The sequence below is a fragment of the Ochotona curzoniae genome, unplaced genomic scaffold, assembly GCF_017591425.1.
Source record: "Ochotona curzoniae isolate NIBS_2020 unplaced genomic scaffold, NIBS_Ocur_1.0 scaffold_4683, whole genome shotgun sequence".
Taxonomy (NCBI): domain Eukaryota; kingdom Metazoa; phylum Chordata; class Mammalia; order Lagomorpha; family Ochotonidae; genus Ochotona; species Ochotona curzoniae.
Window position 1 is genome coordinate 18,365,355 of NW_024467121.1, and position 13,594 is coordinate 18,378,948.

A 13,594-nucleotide genomic window follows, 5' to 3' on the forward strand; every position below is an offset into this window, starting at 1 on the left:
TATTACACATTGGGAACCCTGAGATTACATCAGGTGGCCTTCTCCCATTCCTGGGTATTGATGGAGGGTTGTTAAGAGCAGCCTTTTCCCTCTCTCTGTCTACTTCTTCTAGACCACAAGAAAAAAGAAAATTAGAGCAGCTGTTTCATTCACTTTCTCCCATTCCTCGACCCTCTTCACCCTAATTGGTGGTTCACATGGGCATGCATCCCTCTCCACTATGCAATCATCATAAAAAATAAAATTAATTTATCAAAAACAAAAAATAAAACAAAGTTAAAGAGAAAAAATAAGAAAACACATGCTGAAAGAGTACAGCAGCACTGTACCTTAACAGTTTTTAGAAGATGAACCATATCATTTCTGAAAGAATGAATAAAACGGGGGCCAACTCAGTGGCAGAGCAGTTCAACCCTCTACCTCTAGTGCCAGCATTCCATACAGGTGCCAGTTCAAGTCCCAGCTGTTTCACTTCCAATCCAGCTCCCTACTAATGGCCTGGGAAAGACAATGATGGCCCAAGTCTTTGGGTCCCTACACTAACACAGGAGATCTGGGAAAAGTTCCTGTCTTTTGGCTTGAGAATGGTTCAGATATGACTGTAGCAGCCATTTGGGGTGTGAATTAATGTATGGAAGATATTTCCCTTCTGACTTTCAAAGATTTTTTTTCTCTTAATCTTCTTCTTTAAAAAATGAAAAACACATTAAAATCTATTATACTAAAATTCAAAAATGTTTTGGGGGAGGGATGTTTTGGCATATTGGATAGGCCACCATTTTTGATGCTAGCATCTTGTATCATAGTGCTGGTTCAGATAGTGGCTGCCCTATTTCTAGGTCCTGGCTCCACCAATCTGATTCAGCTCCCTGCTAATGAACTGGGAAAAGCAGAACTTAGCACAAGAGAGATCCAGAGGAAGTTCCTGGCTTCGGCCATCATTGTGGCTGTCTGGAGAGTAAATCAGCAGCTGGAAAATTTCTATCTGTACAACTCTTTGAAATAAACAAATCTTTAAAAATAAATAAATGAAATGTTCTGAGTCAAAACATTTAAAGTCTAAACATTTATTTAAATTGTTTTATCAGCAGAAAGTTAAACTCTTATAATACTGAAAATCAAACACAAAACACAAAAACACCAATCCTTGATGAAATTACAAAATGAAAGTATTTCCTATAAGGTGGTCTCAGAAATAGTTAAGTTCAAAAACAATTGCCAAATTCAAATTAAGATTTTAAAATCTATTCCTCAGGCCTAGGGTGATGGCGTAGCGGCTAAAGTCCTCGCCTTGAACACACCGGGATCCCATACAGTTGCCAGTTCTAATCCCGGCAGCTCCACTTCCCATCTTGTGGCCTGGGAAAGCAGTCGAGGACAGCCCAAAGCTTTGGGACCCTGCACCCACGTGGGAGACCTGGAGGAGGTTCCTAGCTCCTGCCTTTGTATCAGTGCAGCACTGGCCGTTGCGCGCACTTGGGGAGTGAATCATTGAATGGAAGATCTTCCTCTCTGTCTCTCCTCCCCTCTGTATATCTGACTTTGCAATAAAAATAAAATCTTTAAAAAAAAAAATAAAATCTATTCCTTAATTCTGCTGATCCCTAAGATCACAACTAGAGATCAGAAAAACAGATTTAACAGTGGGGGTAGTTAGAGAAGTTAGGAAGCTGTGAGCTCATGGATTGATCCAACCTGCTCTGGGCACAATAGGCCCTCACTGATGGCAGAGGTTGCAATTCTCTGCTTTGGGTGTAATATGCTTTTTCTAAATATTGGTCCTGCTTGCTCCCTCATTATAGGTAGCTGCCTCCAAGAGATTCATTCTGTATATTTTCTAATACTGCAAACGTTGCGGCAGAGTTGTGGCACAGTAGCTTAAGGTGCCACCTGCAAAGCCAGTAACTTAAATGGGTGCTAGCTCAAGTCCCGGCTACTCCATTTCCCATCCTGCTATCCAATGATGTACTCAGGAAAGCAGGGGAAAATGTCCAATCCTTGGAACCCTGTACCCACACAGAGACCCAGATGAAGTTCCTGGCTTCAGGACAGCCTATCCCTGACCACTGGAGTCATCAGAGGATTAAATCACAGGATAGAAGACTTATCTCTCTCTACCTGACCAACTTTATACACATTTTGTAACACCGCATTTTTGAATAAATAAAACAAAATAAAAATTGCAAAGCTTGGGAGTTCTAAAAACTCCCAAGTACCTTACCCTTTACTATTTTTTAAAACAGAAATTTACCATTTTCTATTTCTTCTTTTTAAGCATTACTAATTTTTTATTGGGAAGGCAGATTTATACAGAGGAAAACAGACACAAAGAAAAGATCTTTCATTTGCTGATTCACTCCCCAAAGGCACAGCTGAATTGATCAAACCCAGGAATCAGGAGCCAGGAGTTTTTTCTGCATCTCCACTGTACTTCTAGGCCATTATCAGAGAGCTGGATTAGAAGTGGAGTAGCCGGGTCAGCACGGTAGCCTACCGGCTAAAGCCCTCGCCTTGACCACGCTGGGATCCCATATGGTCGCTTGTTCTAATCCAGGCAACCCCACTTCCCCTCCAGCTCCCTGCTTGTGGCCTAGGAAAGCAGTCGAAGATGGCTCAAAAGCCTTGGGACCCTGCACCCACATGGGAGACCCGGAGGAAACTCCTGGTTCCTGGCTTCAGATTGGCTCTGCTCTGGCAGTTGTGGTAACTTGGGGGAATGAATCATCGGATGGAAGATCTTCCTCTCTTGTTCGTCTTCCTCTCTGTATCTCTGACTTCGAAATAAAAATAAAATAAATATTTTAAAAAAGAAGCGAAGCAGCCAGGACATGAGCTGGTGCCTATTGGGGATGCTGGCACTTACAGATGGACGATTAACCTATTGCGCATTGTGCTAATCCAGAAATTTCCACTTTCATTTTTTTTTTAAAGATTTATTTATTTTTATTACAAAGTCAGATACACAGAGAGGAGGAGAGACAGAGAAGATCATCCGTCCGGTGATTCACTCCCTAAAGTGACCGCAACAGCCGATCTGAAGCCAGGAACCAGGGACCTCTTCTAGGTGTCCCACACGTGGGTGCAGGGTCCCAAAGCTTTGGGCCGTCCTCGACTGCTTTCCCAGGCCACAAGCAGGGAGCTGGATGGGAAGTGGAGCTGCTGGGATAGAACCGGCGCCCATATGGGATCCCGGTGTGTTCAAGGCAAGGACTTTAGCTGCTAGGCCAAGCTGCCGGGCCTGAAATTTCCACTTTCTATCAAGGTTATCTTATCCTTAACCCTCTTCTCCATTAGAATCTAAGATTTATAAAGACTGTTTACTAACCCTCAAAATAGTGCCAGGAATGCACTATATCCCACATATACATGTAAGCCTGTATGTGTTAAAATAAGATACCTCTCTGGTATTTTATGCAAATACACTGTTAGAATTTAGTCTAAGATACTACTCTCTTTAAGAAAATAGTATTCAACTTTAAAAACTATTTACTTGAAGGAGAAAGAGAAACAGAGAAAGGCAGAAAAAGAGAACTTCATTTCCTAGATCTCTTCCCAAATGGTCACAACAGCAAAGGTTGGGCCAGGCTTCAGTTAGGAGTTAAGAACTCCATCTGGATCTCCTATACAACTAGCAGGCGCTCGAAGTGGGTCATCTGATGCTTTCTCAGGTGCATAAGAAGCTGGATCAGAAGTGGAGCAGACAGGACTTGAACTGGCACTCCAATATGGGAAGCCAGTATGCAGACAGCAGCCTAACGCCGCTGTATAACATTAAATTTTTATAATACTAAAATACATATTTTATCAAGGACTAATTTATCAGACTTTTAAAGAGGTAACAAAATATCCATATAGTTTCTGATTTCCTCTAATAAAACACATATACATATATGGATTTCTAAGACTAGTGGTTTGATATTAACAGGGTAAGCTGCCACTTGCAATACCAACATCCTGTCTGGGCACCAGTTTGAGTCCCAGGTGTTACATTCCAACTGAGCTTTCTACATGTATGTGGGAGACCCAAAAGAAACTCCTGGTGCTTGCAGTTGACCTTGCCCAGCCCCAGCTGTTCCAGCCATTTGAAGAAATGAACCAGTAGATCAAAGATCTTTGTGTAATTTTACCTTTCACATAAATTAATCTAAAAACCACACATTGGTAGATTTCCTGTGCAGAATCCCGTCGTTTCTTTCTTTCTTTTTTTCAATTTTAATTATTTGGAACCAGTGTAGTAGCATATCAACCTAACCATCCACCTACAGTGCTAGCATCCCATGTGGATGCCAATTTGTTACTCAGATGCTCCACTTCCAATCCTGTTTCCTGTTTATGACCTGGGAAAGCAATGGCAAATGGCTCAAGTCCTTGAGGGAGACCTAAAAGAAGCTCTTGTTTCAGATAGGGTCAGCTCCAGCCACTGCAGCCATCAGGGGAGTAAACCAGGGGATGCAAGATTTCTGTCTCTCCTACTCTGTAAATCTGCTTAAGTAAATCTTTTTTACAAATGTGCTTATTTTCAGAGTTATAGAGAGATGGACTGGGGAACGGGAAGTTAATCAACTGATCTTCCACTCACTGATCCAAATCCTAGATGGCCACAACAACCCAGCACTGGGCCAGGCCAAAGAAGAGTTAACATCTTCTTCCAGGTCCACCATGAGGATAGTAAGAGTTCAAACATTTAAATCATTTTTTGCTGCTCTTTCCAGATCACTGACAGGGAGCTGGATAGGAAACTAAAAGTAAATTCCACAGTGTTCTATTTAAATCTTTCTGACCACTAATCTTTCTGACCACTAATTTTATCACAAAATAAAATCCCTTATGCTGTAAATAAGATAGTGAATGAAAACAATGGCTCAACATTAGCCCTACTTAATAATGGTTTTGTCTTTTTTAAGCTTCCTAGGTTAGTTTGAAAAGAAATAAGAGAAAGATACTATATTGGTTATATATATACATAGTTAAGGCTACTGAAACACAAAATAGTCTAATCAACCAAGTAAACTTCCATGTTAAAATGTAAGCTAGACAGCTACGGAGTTTTCTGAATCCCGAAAATAAATTCAGATCCTTCCTTTCCAAATTGAATTCAATAATTACCTAAGAGAATCATAATTTGTTTAAAAAAAAAAGTTTACTTATATTTTACTGCAAAGGCAGATTGATAGAGAGAAGGGGAGACAGAGAAAGATCTTGCAACTGCTGGTTCATTCCCCAAATGGACGTAATGACCAGAGCTAGGTCGATCCAAAGCCAGGAGCAGGAACCTTCTCTTCAGGTCTCCCACATGGGTACAACAGCCCCAAGGATTGGCAAAAGGACCAGGGCCAACTTCCATTGCTTTCTTAAGCCATAAGCAGGGAGCTAGATGGGAGGTGAAGCATTCATGACACAAACCAGAACCACATGGGATCCTGGCACTTGTAGGTGGAGATTTAGCCACTTGAGCAACCCTGATAAGTACTTTTACTCAAGATTTTTTTAAAAATTTTATTTGTAAGAGCTACAGAAAGAGGAGCAAGAAAGATCTTCTATCCACTGATTGACCCCTCAAATGTTCACAAATGTTGGAGCAAAACCAATCCAAAGCCAGGAGCCAGCAGCTTCTTCAATTCTCCCAAGTGGGTACAGTGGCCTAAGTTCTTGAGCCATCCTCCACTGCTTTCCCAGGGCACAAGGAGGGATCTGTATCAGAGGCAGAACAGCCAGAGAACAAACCACTGGGCATGCAGAATGCCAACACGGCAGGCAGAGGCTTACTATGCCGTGGCAATGGCTCCTAGAGAATGACAATCAATACTGAGGCACTAAAACAGAAGGCATTTGTGTGAAACAAAATCTTACTTGTATTTCCAAGGTCTCTTCAATCATAAAAATAAGTATTTCACTAGCAGTTAATAATCAGCAAGTTAGTAAACATTCTGTCTCCAACCACAGTTAAAGAGAAATAACAAGGACACACAAAGAAACAAACTTTTGTTATTGAAAAGGAAAAAAAAAATGCTTATGCTTTCATCTCCTAATAAACTGCTTTCTAACAGAAATGTTTAGTTTCCTTTTTCTCTTTAAAATCCATTGAATTTGACTGTTGAAAGCTATTTTATCTCTGTGTTCAAAATGTCTAGAAAAGAAAAAAGGAATGTGATCTATTAGAGTCCTGAACTGCTATAGTTCAACTGAAGAACACAAAGGACTTTCTTCACAGGAAACATTAAAGCAGAAGATGATTCCTAAAAGACAAAATGTAAAAACACACAGGGTCATTTCCTTTAAAATTTATAATCCCGTGCCCTGTCAACTTTTTCACAAAGCTTTAGTTCCTAAAGCAACAGTGCCACCAAGTGGTGGCACCTTTGAAAACATTTCAAATTACAGCAGCTTCAAATTGAGTGGAGATCAGTTTATAAAGTCTCAGAATCAGCAGCAGACTCTCCTGAAAGCTGCATTTGAAAATGAAGCACAGGGCCCGGCGCGGTGGCGCAGTGGTTATGGTCCTCACCTTGCACGCCCCAGGATCCCATATGGGCACCGGTTCTATCCCGGCAGCCCCGCTTCCCTTCCAGCTCCCTGCCTGAGCCCTGGGAAAGCAGTCGAGGCTCCTGGCTTTAGATTGGCTCAGCGCCAGCCGTTGCGGCCGCCTGGGGAGTGAATCATTGGATGGAAGATCTTCCTCTCTGTCTCTCCTCTCTGTATATCCACCTTTCCAATAAAAAAATAATAAAAATAAATCTTTAAAAAAAAAAAAAGAAAATGAAGCACAAGCATCATCCGGGAAGGGCACTGTTTACCTTAACCTAGGGAGAGTCTGGATATTCTCCTGCCAACACACAGTTAAATCCATTTGCCTCTGGTCACTAATAACAATATCAGACATATTTGTATGTCAAATAAAGAAAGAAAAGATTCTTCGGGTACTTTCCCTGATTCTGACCAATTTTAAACTCAAAGCCTGGCTTAGATGAAGTAATTACTCAGGATCTAGGAAGGTTCTCCACCTTGACATGGGTGAAGAACGCTTACACATACTTGAGATGCCAGCACTGAGGTACATATTTTAAAAGGGTGAACTGTATAGTGTATTAATTAACATCATAAAGCCTTAATTAAAGCCTTAATCCATTTTTATTTATTTGAAAGGCAGAACTACAGGGTGGGAAGGAAAACAAGCAGAGCAAAGCGGGAAAAGATGAGAATAATATCATTCTCTTTTTCATCAGCTGGTTCACTCCCCAAACAGCAGTGATGGCCAGTGATGGAAGCCTTGAGTTTCACCAGGTCTCCCATGTGGCAGTAGGACCAAAGCACTTGAGTCATTTTTCACTAGCTTTTACAGGCTCATTAACAGCGAGCTAGATCAGAAGTGGAACAGCCAGGACTAGAAATGGTCCACATACGAGACGGCAGCATTGTAGGAGAGTGAATCACCCCATTACAAACAATGCCAGTTCCTACAATTATAATAATAAAAAAGAAGAAGCTAACAATGGCCTGGTGCAGAGGCCTTCTGGCTAAATCCTCATCTTGCTTGTGCAGGGATCCCATATAGACACTAATTTGTCTCCCAGATGCTCCACATCCAATCCAGCTTCCTGCCTGAAGACTGGGAAAACAGTGGAGAACGACCCAAAGTCTTGGGACCCTGCACCCATGTGGCAGACCCAGAAGAGGCTCCTGGCCTCAGCTTGGCAAGTGAATCATTGGACGGAAGATCTTCCTCTCTGTATATCTGGCTTTGCAGTAAAAATAAATAAATCTTAAGAAGAAAAAAAAAAAATAAGCTCAAAGAACAACTCATTTAAAATGACACAAAACAAGGGCAGGCATGATAGTGTAGTGGTTAAGCCCTCACCTTGAACGTGCCAGGATCCCATACGAGCACCAGCTCTAATCCCGGCTGCTCCACTTCCCATCCAGCTCCCTGCTTGTGGCCTGGGAAAGCCTTGGGACCCTGGCACCCACGTGGGAGACCTGGAAGAGGCTCCTGGCTTCAAATTGGCTCAGCTCTAGCTGTCATGGCCCCTTGAGGAGTGAACCACTGGACGGAAGATTTTCCTCTCTGTCTCTCCTATCTATATTATCTGCCTTTCCAATAAAAATAAATAAATCTTTAAAAAAATGACAGAAAACAAAATAGAAAGTCACGAAAATGAAGAAATTAATAAAGATAAAAGCTAAAACTAAGAACAAAGAAAATAAACAAGTAGAATACATAATAAATTCAAAAGCTAAGTTTTTTTGGCAAAAATACTAAAAGAGATAAATAATTAACTAGCATAATCAATGGGGGGGGTAAGGAAGGAGCAGTATCAATACATTATTGCTTATTATGGCAGAAGGCCAGAAAGTAAAAAATGATTAAATGTAATACATCCATAAAAGCCATAAAAGTACTAAGAAAATTTAAATGTTGTGAGATAAAGATATGTATGTATGACAAGCTACCCTTTGTGTAAAAACACAGGAAATAAGAAATGTGCAATTGAACTTTTTTGAATATGCAAAAGAAGCTTGGGAAGGATGTGTAAAATGAAGACACCGATTTCTTACAGAGAGAAGCAGTAATGGGACCGATGATGGGACAAGGAAAGACTTTTTTTCTACAAATAATTCTTTACACTTCTAAATGCTGAGCCATTAACGGTATTATTTATGTTTTATAAACTGTATATGACCTACACAATTCACCAAGAATTTTAAACCATGTCTTGTGCTTAGAAGTGTATCCTCCTGCTGGAGATATACAAAATTAAAAAGTCTTCCTCTCTCCTAAAAAGTTGATAGCTTTCAGTCTTGTAGAGACATAGGCAGCAAACTAACAATCGGGATGTGAGATGCCAGATTCCTACAATGAAGACATGTTGCAAGAGCTACAGAGTAACAGAAAGATGGCGGGTTACAGAGAAGACAGCAAGTCAAATCACTAGTGGGAAAATGAAGCACATTCCATTTACAGTTTAAAGCAGAGACAATGATATGGAGGTGGGCATTCAAGAAATCATTACACAGTTCAGGATTCTGCAAGAGGAAGACTATTACATGATTTTATCACCCACTACAAGACAGGCATTGCGCTAAGTGCTAAAGACAAACAAGTACACATGACCTCCTTCCTGCAGCTTATAGGAGCAGATGTTGGGGAGTTCTAGAAGGAGGTTTTCACAGCCAACTGCCCTTTCCTGTCTGTTTCTCTGTACACACTGAATCCTTTATCAGAGATGCTCTAATATGAGATGAGGATAGCTTAACCACTGGATGGAAAGACAGGGGTTTGATCTAGTGGTTAAGCACCTGGAATCCTTATTGCAGTGCTTGGGTTCAAGACCTAATTTGGCTTCTCATTCCAGTTTCCTAACGTGGATTCTGGAAGACAACAGCTGATGGCTCAAGTATTCAGGTCCCTATCACCTACAATGAAGACCTGGATTGCGTTTCAGGCTCCTGGTTTTAATCAAGAGTTTTGTATACATTTGGAGAATGAATCAGTAGATGGGAGCTTGATTTTTTCTTGGCTTCTTTGCCTTTCAAAAATAAAAAAAAAAAAACACATGTGCATGAACACAGTTGACAGTACTTACTAAAAGGAAATAAAAATGAAAAAGAAATGCTCTCTACATTACTGTCCCTTACCCACTCCTAGCTAACTCCTTTACAGTTCAAGCGTCCCATGTCAGCCTTTCTCTGAACACGCAGTCTAAGTCAATCAGCTCCACCAAGTCTATGCTTCAAAGAATGTAGCACACCCTCCACAGAGGCACCTTGAATTATTCACCTGTCTTCCGTTCCAAATTGTAAGCTAATACTAGAGTCAAGTTGATCTTGGCTAGTACCCTGACACATTATGGATAGCATCCCCAGCACTGAACACAGCATACAGTAAACCCTTAATGAATTGTTTAAGTAAGAAATAACTTGAAAAAAGCATTTAATCTTTGGTGAGTATCAGGTTAATTGCAACAAACCTAAATTATTCTATTTATATGGCTCTACACTGCCACACATTCGAAGTACTTGTGCATTTTGTATTCTTTTTTTCTCTCAAACTATAGATTATCACTTCCTACTTTCAACTCTGTTTCCAGCAGATTCTAACTACCAATAATCGCAAGTTTTTACTCTCAGGCAATGAAGATAAATCCAATTATAATGGATATGACTGGTACAAAAAATGAATAACAGTATATAATATTTGAGAAATTGGAGACATAAAAGGGATGAACAGATATACAGCAAAAGGATTGTAGTTCATAGAAAACTACTTAAGCATCATTACAGGTTATCTTTCCTTAAGTTTTTTATTTTTACTACTTTTGATATATTTTATATTGTACATGTTGCAGTAAAAAAATAAAGCAAGATAAACTTGTACTATATCATTCTTAGATGAAAAGTTAAACAGAAATGCAAAACCAAATATTCCATTATGTGAACAGCCATTAAATAAAGATACTAATGGAACAACAATTTAAATTTTCATCAATTCAAAGTGCAAATATGAAACTGAAACATCTAATAAAGTTTTAAAATTGAAAAATTTTCCCCTCGGTTTTACATAAATTAATGTTGGGCCTCATAATTGATAATACCTCTAAATTCATGGAATGAGATACACAATTTTTATTATAAAAATCCACAAATTATAAAATCAATAATTCTTAAATATCTACAATATAGTAACAAATTCTGTCTCCTCTGTCCCATAAAATAAAAAGCCATGTTATTAATGTTGCTAACAGTAGACAAATAAGATACTGTGAAAGAAAACACGTCATAATTTGCCTTCACTGAAAAATAACATTATTAAGAGATCATGAACTTCCATCAAAGAACGAACGCATGGACTCAAGATTCTGTTGAAGAACTCCTTCAGAATCCTTATCTGTTGGGGGATTATCTATCTTAGCTTTACTGTACATAACACATAACATAATTCTTCAGTTACTCAAAGCAACAGTAACTGATCTCCAGGTTTCTACAGTAAACAGTCTACAAGTGACATGAAATATCCAGATAAAGCAAGATACTATGCTAGTGAGAAACAGAATACTACAATTATCTGCAAGTATTTTGCAACTGAATGTATCTTGAAAGTACTTGCAACATAACATTAACTTCCAGTTTTATCTCACAAATCTTCAGGCAAATACCTCAAATCTGATCTATCATAATTATGCAAATAAATTGAAAATTCTCAATTAAACACATCTCCAAGAATTAGCTACACTGAATTTTCATCTGTACACATAAGAAAAACTGTATAAAAAACTTCCAGGAAGTTTGCTCAGAGGCAAAATGGTAAACCAACTGTTTAACGTAATTATTATTATTTTTAAATTACACTTATTTTTATACATTTTCTCTTAAAATAATGCAAATATAATGGAAAAAATTCTGTTAGTGCTAACAAAGATCAAAAATCAATGAGAAACGTCTAGAAGATATACTAATAATGTCTACTGAAAGATAAAACAGGAGATAAATTTAGCTGCTAGGCCACACTGCCGGGCCCAAAACAGGAGATAATTTTAAAGAAAAATAAGAACTTTTCAGCAAGGCATAGTAAATACACTAACAAATTGACTTTTTAAAAATACCTACCTTTGTCTAGGAACTATGAAGAGTGCCCGTACCAACTTCTTTCTGTTTGCTTTTGTGTTCATGTTCATGCAAAAATCCATTGCTGCCTAAAAGAAAAAAAATCAAACTGTTTTCTTAAAAAACCTCATTCTATCTACTGACCTGTCAACATTTCAAAATGATAGTATTATCCCACCAAAAAGGATTAAGTCCAAAAACCTCTCTACTTATGTAACACTAAAAATATGTATGTCAAAACCTTCACATGAAATCTAGAATTATTGAGAACAGTTGTTCTGCTGAGTAGCCTAAATACCTACCAGGAGATGTTGAGCAAATAATTATATGAAAAGTTCAATCAATGTCTCTACTCTCATTAAAGGTCAATCACTAGATACCAGAAAATATTTTGAAAGACTTCGAAAGTAGCAAGTATAGTTATCAAGAGCTAAGAAACAAATGCTAACAAGGATAACCAAAAAAACAACAAAATGAACCAAGAAAGAGAGGCATAGACTATTCATACAGAAGTGTAAGAATAAGAAGTGCTGGGCCCGTGAAGGTAACAGTGGCTAAATCCACCCCTTCCAAGTGCCAGGATCCTACATGGACACTGGTTCATGTCCTGGCTGCTCCATTTCCCATTTAGCTCTCTGCTTATGCCCTGGGAAGGCAGAAGAGGACAGCCCAAAGCCTTGGGCTCCCCCATGTAGCATGTAGGAGACATAGAAGAAGCTCCTGGCTGGCTTCTGGTTTCGGAATAGCTCAGCTTTAGCCATTGCAGCCACTTGAGGAGTGAACCACCTTCAGATGTAAGATCTTTCTCCCTGTCTCGCCTCTCTATAAATCTGGCTTTCCCATTAAAAAAAAGTATAAAATAAACTAAAAAATTTTTCAATTAAAAAAAAAAGAACAAAAAGTAATACATAGGAATGCATGCTGACAATCACATTTGGTATCCAAACCAAAGAAACAATGTCGCAGCGTTGCAAAAACAAAGAAATTATATCCTAGGACTTTAATGAATATTCCCAAACAGTATTTAGTATAGTGATATCCACCACTGTATAATCAGGACAAAACTGTTTCCAGTATTCCAGTATCTATCAATGTGTAACATCTGATGCAAGCATGAAAGAAAAGCTAGGAAAGACCTAGGCTCTGCAAGTCTTCAGAAAATAAAAACACAAGTAACCAGTATTTCAAAATACAAGTGTATGTACCAAAAACGTGGGCATTCCTTATAGTGGCTAGGAGAACACACGGACTCCACATCCCATACAGGAGGGTGTGGTTCCAGGACTGGATACTCCCTATTTCCAATCCACCTTGCAGCTAATGTGCACCCTGGGAGGCAGCATAAAATGGCTTAAATACTTGGCCCCCATCACCCTTGAGGGAGGCCTGGAGTGAGTTCCTGGCTCCCAGATTCAGCAGGGGCCACATTCTGGCTATGGTAAACAATTAAGGAGTGAACCACCAGATGAAAAATCTGTGTCTCTTGAGTCTCTCTACGTTCCAAATAGAAGTAAAAACATAACTTTTTTTTTTTAAAGATTTATTTTTTATTTTTATTGGAAAGGCAGATATACAGAGAGGAGAGGCAGAGAGGAAGATCTTCCGTCCAATGATTCACTCCCCAAGTGAGCGCAACGGCCGATACTATGCCGATCCGAAGCCAGGAGCCTCTTCCGGGTCTCCCATGCGGGTGCAGGGTCCCAAAGCTTTGGGCCGTCCTCGACTGCTTTCCCAGGGCTCAGGCAGGGAGCTGGAAGGGAAGTGGGGCTGCCGGGATTAGAACTGGCACCCATATGGGATCTCAGGGCGTGCAAGGCGAGGACCTTAACCACTGCGCCACCGTGCCGGGCCCCAAAAAAACATAACTTAAAAATAGAACAAACCATTTTCATATATCTTTTTGAGCATGTCTAGTGTTTTCTTTCTTAGGTTTATTATCATTAATTAAAACTATTAGATAAATCTGAGGATCAGACACAAATGAAAGCTCCTCAGA

General features: G+C 39.4%; 1 protein-coding gene across 5 annotated transcripts in view; it reads right to left on the bottom strand.

Annotated features, from left to right (window-relative positions):
• Positions 1 to 13,594, bottom strand: part of UPF2 (UPF2 regulator of nonsense mediated mRNA decay) — a 99,725-nt gene that overhangs the window by 46,878 nt on the left and 39,253 nt on the right. For all 5 annotated transcript variants that reach the window (XM_040968165.1, XM_040968166.1, XM_040968169.1 and 2 more), the window contains one exon: positions 11,602 to 11,687. In XM_040968165.1, the coding sequence (XP_040824099.1) occupies positions 11,602 to 11,687 (86 nt within the window). The remainder of the gene's footprint in view (positions 1 to 11,601; positions 11,688 to 13,594) is intronic.